Source organism: Anastrepha obliqua, chromosome 4 (genome assembly GCF_027943255.1).
Source record: "Anastrepha obliqua isolate idAnaObli1 chromosome 4, idAnaObli1_1.0, whole genome shotgun sequence".
Lineage (NCBI taxonomy): Eukaryota > Metazoa > Arthropoda > Insecta > Diptera > Tephritidae > Anastrepha > Anastrepha obliqua.
Genome location: NC_072895.1, coordinates 72,138,252 through 72,145,451, shown reverse-complemented (window position 1 = coordinate 72,145,451; position 7,200 = coordinate 72,138,252). Strand labels below are relative to the sequence as shown.

The 7,200-nt window shown below is 34.2% G+C and overlaps 1 protein-coding gene across 1 annotated transcript; it reads right to left on the bottom strand.

Annotated features, from left to right (window-relative positions):
* Positions 1-5,797: 5,797 nt before the first annotated feature.
* Positions 5,798-6,253, bottom strand: LOC129244213 (keratin, type I cytoskeletal 9). Its single transcript, XM_054881826.1, has one exon. It carries the CDS (start codon positions 6,251-6,253, stop codon positions 5,798-5,800), a length of 456 nt encoding a protein of 151 aa, XP_054737801.1.
* Positions 6,254-7,200: the final 947 nt, after the last annotated feature.

Here is a 7,200-nt window from a genome sequence, read left to right as displayed (position 1 = left end):
GATTGGCATACCGCGTGCATAGCCACCAAACTTAAGCGATAATCGTCAAATTAAATATTTGAGGACTCTTAGTCAGAAAATAATTGTTAAAGAGCAGAAGATTTACTTTCATTCATTGGCACAGGCAAACATAACCGCCTATGTGGAATATTATACGTACATACATAAGTAGAGAACATATGTACATATGTATGTATGTACTCACACACTCGCATTTTTCTCCACAGTTCATTGATAAGCCATTCCAGGGTGCTAGCAATAAGTTGTGGTTTATTCGTAGTTTAGTAATGGGGCATTCACAATGCTTCGTTACTCGTTCTTCAATTATTTTTTCTCCAACCATCTTGATTTTGTAAAACTATCTTATTATCTCTTATCTTATTACTCAATAGAGTAATAAATTATTGTGCTGAAAAGTTTGAAAATTGTATGGTAGTAGTAACATACTGGTCAGCTCAATATATTTTATTTAAGTTTTCAAATACATATGTATTTATAAGTCTTTCAAGAACGAGTTTTTTGCTCAGTACCGTTTTGTTTTGGCAGCTGTCACAGTTCGATGGCATCTCTTTTGACAGTTGATAAGCTGAAAATGTACAATTTACAAAAATGAGTTCGATATCGGATATTTAGGTTACTTTTTTATCCAGTATGGATGGTATGGACATTGGTAAGGCAGTGTGACCAACGAAACTATCAAATGAACGCAAATAAAATTCTGAAGCAATTCGAGCACCAAGATCGCGCAGTTAAAGCCTTTCTTTGTCTGCCATAATAAATGCCATCGAAATTTCACCAAAAGAATCAACCTCAGTCAGCATGTACGCGCAGGGCACTTGGAAGAAGATCATTTATCATTCACAAACTCAAATTGAAAACCAAAATTCGAGCTTGAAAGATCTAGTATCACATTATTCACAAGAATGATAGAACATAAGGTGGCGCTGATTGAAGTCGAGAACGGAACGTAACTTAACGTATGTGTTGATGAGGTCTATGAGAGAACTAAGAAGAAAGTTTTGAAGTAGTAAAAATATGTTTGTAAACAAAAATGGAAAGTGAAGTTAGGTTAATACAAGTAAGGATTATGCTCCTAGGAGAGAAAACAAAAAGAAAGTGTTTCATGAAAAAAAGGTTTAACAAATGTCCCAGTTCAATTTTGCGAATATGCAAGACATGCAAATCCTTCTATTTCACACTGGAAAATCCTTACAAGTAAATATATATATATATATATATATATATATATATTATATATATATATAATATATATGTATATTATGCCGGGTCGATTTGTGGGGAGGCAAAAAAATCGCCCATTGCTCTGTGAAAATCATATTCTACCCAGAGGTATGGTTCCTTCGGAAAAGTTTCTTATTTTGATCCCTAGAATACGATTTTCACAGAGCAATGAGCGATTTTTAAATCGACCCGCCCTAATGCATATATATAAAAGAAATCCATTTTTCTCGATAGATGGCTGTAGTGATCGATTTCTCATAACGTATCGATCAAACAATTTAAAGTACATGCTCTTTGCCAAGGGGACATTTATTCACAAAAATTATTTTCGGTACATTTTAGAGTTTTTCTTTGATAGAGACGAAAATACAAGCCAGGCCGCTGAAATTGTGACTAGGGCTTATGGTGTCGATGCTGCAACAACTATTTACGTGGTTAGGTTTTCGCTGATTGCATTCAGACATTTTTGTTGTTAAAAAATGTCGCTAAAATCACAGAAATAAATAATAGAAGTTGATCGGCACCGTCCAGCAGCTACAGATCGATCATAAAACAGTTGTAAGCCATTTGCGCAAAAATTATGGATGGAATAATTTCCTTTAACTCCGACTTTCTTTAAATGAAATGGCGGAGAAATGTCGACTTTCTCTTAAAATAAAATGTCACTTTGTGCCCTCAATGTCCCCTTGCTTGCAAGTTTTTTTGGGTGCAAAAACGGCAAAACGTGATAATTGGCACGGTTGAGAGAATACAGAACTAAAAAGTAATGAAAAGGTTATGAATACCACTTTACATGCTGATAATTTACTGTGCAATTCGGTTGAAGTTCATTTCATTTAGTATCATTTTATTTATTAACCACGCATAGCAAATACATTTGTTTTCTTTTGTATAAAAACATCAATCCCTGACACGGTTGCTATACATATAGTACACACGCATGCTCCATAATGGAACGCATATAACCTTCAACGCAGCTCGTAAGATTTATAATAAAATAATTTTTACTTCTTTGACTTGATTTAGTTTTGATTAGTTATTAACACAATATGTAATCGATGCATTGGGTTATTACAGTGAAATCTGTATGTATTAGGGCGGGTCGATTTAAAAATTGCTCATTGCTCTGTGAAAATCGTATTCTAGAGATCAAAATAAGAAACTTTGCCAAAGGAACCATACCTCTAAAACGAATTCTGATGTACCCCAATTTGGGTCGAACTTTTGGGTAGGGAAAAGTTTGAAAAATCCCACTTTGAACCATTTAGAGTGTTCCAATCGAGTCCAAATGTATGACCGACCCCCACTAACTTTGGACGGCCGATCCACCCATGCCAGTGGCACACCCCCTGGAACTCCCCTGGGGGTTCGCCATACAATCATTTAAAAATATCACCATTTTTGGCCTTTACATGAAAAAATCAGCTAAATGGCTATGTTTTTTCTTTATTTTTATTTATTTATAATAATATTTATTATTTATTTATAATAATATCTATTTTTCTATTAAGAAATTTATTTAGTCGTTTTAGAGGTATGGTTCCTTCGGCAAAGTTTCTTATTTTGATCCCTAGAATATGATTTTCACAGCGCAATGGGCGATTTTTTTGCCTCCCCGCAAATCGACCCGGCCTAGTATGTATATATAAATGTGTGAAACTCCTTGTCAATAGACGTACGTATTTCACGCGAAGCAACGAGTATCTGCACAATGTCTTTGTATACACCCCTAGAAAAAATTATGAGACCAAAAGTATTTGCTTTTAAATTTAAAAGTGTACAATGTAAGTTATTGCGTTAAAGTTATTGTATTATAAGTGTTTTTGATCGCCTTACCTCGTTCTCATAGTTATCTGGTTGTTTTAGTTTAGAAACGAAAAAGGTCAGATTGACATTTGCAGAAAAGTTCCAATTTTGGGAAGATGAATGGGAGAGAGAAATTTTTTCCGATGAAAAAAAAATCAATCTGGACGGACGGATCATGTATTGGCCTGATACATGGAAGAAACAGAAAAAGTCATTCTCGGCTTGTAATTTCGGAGGGAGTTCTGTCATGTTTCGGGCAGCCATTAATGTCAAATGCAAAACGCCTAAATGTTTCATATCCACGAAAACGAGTGGTCTTATAGTAAGTATATAGAACTTCTAGAGGAAGTACTCATTACTTTTTTTTATGAAAATTTCAATCGGAACTCGGTTTTCTAGCATGCCGACGCTGCCGCTCATACTTCCAAAGCAACAAAAGAGTTTTTGGCAGCGAAAAAAATACGAATTTCAAAATGACTGCCTCGATACAAGGGAGGATCCAGCACAAATTACTAAGCTGCAAATCATAAACTAACCCCTAGAATTATATTTGTTTATTTTAAATATAAAAGTATTGGTCTTATTCTTTTTTTCGCTCTATAGATTTTACTTCTCTCAATAATTAATTTATGTTTCGTGAAATCTGTGCTAATTTCTGAATATTTTTAAAGTATTTATCATTAAATGTTTAAATATTAAAACATAAATTCTTAGCCCTTAGCTGATAATAAAAATATAAGACATTTAGTTGGTCTTATAATTTTTTCATGTGGTGTAGTAAAAGTACTTACTCGTATGTTTGTGCCCGCCTAAACTCTATCTCTCTTTCTAAGGTCTAATATCTGTTAAATTTTATGCAATGAGAGATATTTATTTGTGCGTAGAGATAACTTATATATTTTTTCCAGCTAATTAAAGTCTCTTATATTACCATTTTGAAATTAAAAAGTACCAGCTGAACGAATTTTGAAAAAAAATTGTACAAAAACGACGATACTTTAATATATGTAGACTTATTTAAAATATTTAATATTCCTTTTGTGAGCAGGGATGTTATTTGCCTAAAGTTATTTGTCTAAAAAAACAAAAGGGAAGTCTCGAAAATTTAATAACTCTTACTTATATGTATACGATTTCGGTTCCAAAAAATACCGATTTTCTTATAAATAAAAAAATCTTATTGCACCATCTTTTTTGAAATTTTTGAATTCGATTTACTAGTCCAGCATTGTGACACTATGAAATGTGGTAAGTATGGATGTATCATTTGGGCGTTATCTTTTTTAGCTTCTTTTGGTCAGTGGTCGATAAGTGAGTTTTAAATGAAGGCTTGCGATTGATTTTTGCATTGATTTCTATCGCATGGAAGGAGTTTACAGTAGACGCACTTATGGTGGACATTTAAATGGTGGCCTTTTCCACATACATATAATTGTAAAGAGCCATATTTTGAATAAAAATAGTGAAACGTGAAAGAATCTAATTTTTAGAGGTTTTATTTTAAAACAACATCTACGCGCGTTTTTGAATGACACTTTATACAAATTAGGGCGGTTCTTAAAAAATCAATCGAACGATTTTTCGCTGTTTCATCTTCTAAATCGAATAATATAAACAATTTTTTGTCCCGTTTGAAAACGGTTAAAGCGTGTAACAAAGAGGTCAAAGTTCAGATTACTCTTGTAAATTTAAATTGGAAAATATTGAAATATTTTTAATGTATTACTATATTTTTATATTTTCATTTAGTTTTAATTTTTTAAGTCCCCATTGATGAATCTGAAATTTTCCCCTCTGTGCGACACACCTTAGCCATCTCCAATCGAGTACAGTCTCGACGTAGGGGTTGAGTTCCCTTCCCAGAACTACTTTCTGCATTACTTCGGGAGGTCCCAAAAAGGCATCCATGAAAAATCAGATCTTTTCACCAACGTCTCGGTCCACCGTATTTATAGCCAGCTTTCATGCTATAGGCTGGCCTACTTGGGTCTCTATCTATGCGGCTTCGCTTTGTTGCATTGAGTCGAGATCTATCTATTTCCGTAGTACGTTCTCGATGTATTTTTTCATCATGTTCCAGCTGGCAACTCTGATTACCGCTGTTCGGTGGACAGCCTCTCATTATGATACCCTCGAAATAGAATGTTTATAGAGTTTACTCCAAATCTTTCTGGAAGCATGCCTCTTCCTGAAAGACTGATAAATATAAGAATATTTGCTGAGGTTGCTTAAATGAAATTGTTTTTATAATCTGGCCTTGGGATTATATATATATTATATATATATATTATTTAACGGCAAGTTTGGAGCATCTTGAATTACAATCTAATTTTATTTCATCTAGTAAAATTTCCACTATTTTACAGCTTTAACGATTCCTTATTGTATTGTTTTTTTTCTTCATAGAGTTAATGAAAGTTCTGAAATTAAAAAATGTGGACCATGAACAGGTATTTTCACAAGAGGCAAATATGATTAACACCCACTTCCACACAAACCAATGTTGGTACACTCTGCATGTCGTTCAATGCTCGCTTACTTTTGTATGACCACGAACATCAACTATTCGACTTGGCATTATAAATTACACAGAAAGTAAATGCAAAAGAATTTTGTGGAGCACTTAATTAATATAGTAAATAATGTTACTAAAATATTTTCATAATTTTTTTCATTGAAACGCTTCTTTTTTATTTAAAAAACAAGTAATAAAATCATTCCGTACAATATCACATAAACACAATTATTTTTAACCAAAAAATCCACCGCCACCACCACCGCCATAGAAACCACCGCCTCGACCGCGGTTCACTACCCGCGTGCGCGTTACGACGCGTGTGCGTTGAAAGCCACCGCCAAATCCGCCACCAAAGCCTCCACCGAAACCACCGCCAAAACCGCCACCATAAAATGGTGGTGGTGGTGGTGGAGGGGGTGGGGGAAAGCCGAATCCAGGATAGCCGAATTGACGTGCTTTACGTTCACCGGCATTTTCGTGTCCTTGTGACTCTGCGACCATATCCAATGTGGGCTCCGTAGACTGAAGCTCTTCACTCTGTTCCGATATCTCTGCTGGTGAATTTGTCACATTTGATTGAGGCTGCTCAGTGGCACTGATGTTTTCCAGTGGTTCTTCTGTGAAAGCGCTAACCGCCGCGGACAAAAGACCAACTAAAAACAGCACATAACAGTCACTTAAACGCATTTTTAATGTTTTATGTTTTAAACATTTCAAATAAACTGATTCAATTGCGTAAGTTGAAATTTAATTTATAGTGGCGCGCGAATGTTTCACAAATAATATTTGTATACTCTAAGGAGAGACTTTATTCTTAAAGTTCATGTACTCTATACATATGGCATTGAGCATTATATTCGACTATTATTTTGGTTGACGTGCGGGTTTTTTGGTATTCAATCTGCCCATGGTTGTACGGGTTGTATGTCATTAAATAAGATTTGTTTAAAAAATGGTACGGAAATTATTGGTAATTAATATAGGCTACAGTGGCGCAAGCGCACTTTGTATACAATGAGCATAAAACGAATGTATACAAAAATCGTTTTCTTCAGGCTACCCCTTAAATTATTATTATTATTGTTATTATGAAGATATTTAACACTACGCACTGAGAGATCTTTTGCGGCTCTTCATGCATTCAGAGTATTTCTCTGAGCCTAATTTCGTCAATAAACCCAATAAATTTATTCCATGGACAAAAAAATTATTATTATTTTTTATTAAATATTCAGAGCAATATAATAATACATTATTTTGATTTAAAAAATGTTTAAGCCAAAAATAAAAAAAGACATAATTATCACTTTTTTATAAACTCTTAAAAAATTAAAAAAAAAGTAATATTAGAATACTTTCCATACAAAATTAAAATATATGCATGTATAATATTCCAGCGTATTGAAGCGCGATCGAGTCCTATGGAAAGCCGGAGATGGTTCTTCTGAGGTCATCGTATGTGTCCAGGAGCGTTCCGAAGACTAATTCGCCTTGCAAACATTCTGGTTCGTCTTTGATGTCTTCAGGATACGGCTCAGCTATAGGTTCCATTGCAATATCATTTCAACTGGATGGTAAATTCTGTAGAGTGGTTAAGGCAACAAAACCACTTTTCTCAAGTTTTCTCCTATAGA

Excerpts from the sequence above, each read along its gene's own strand:
- LOC129244213 (XM_054881826.1), bottom strand. The coding sequence starts at position 6,253 with ATGCGTTTAAGTGACTGTTATGTGCTGTTTTTAGTTGGTCTTTTGTCC.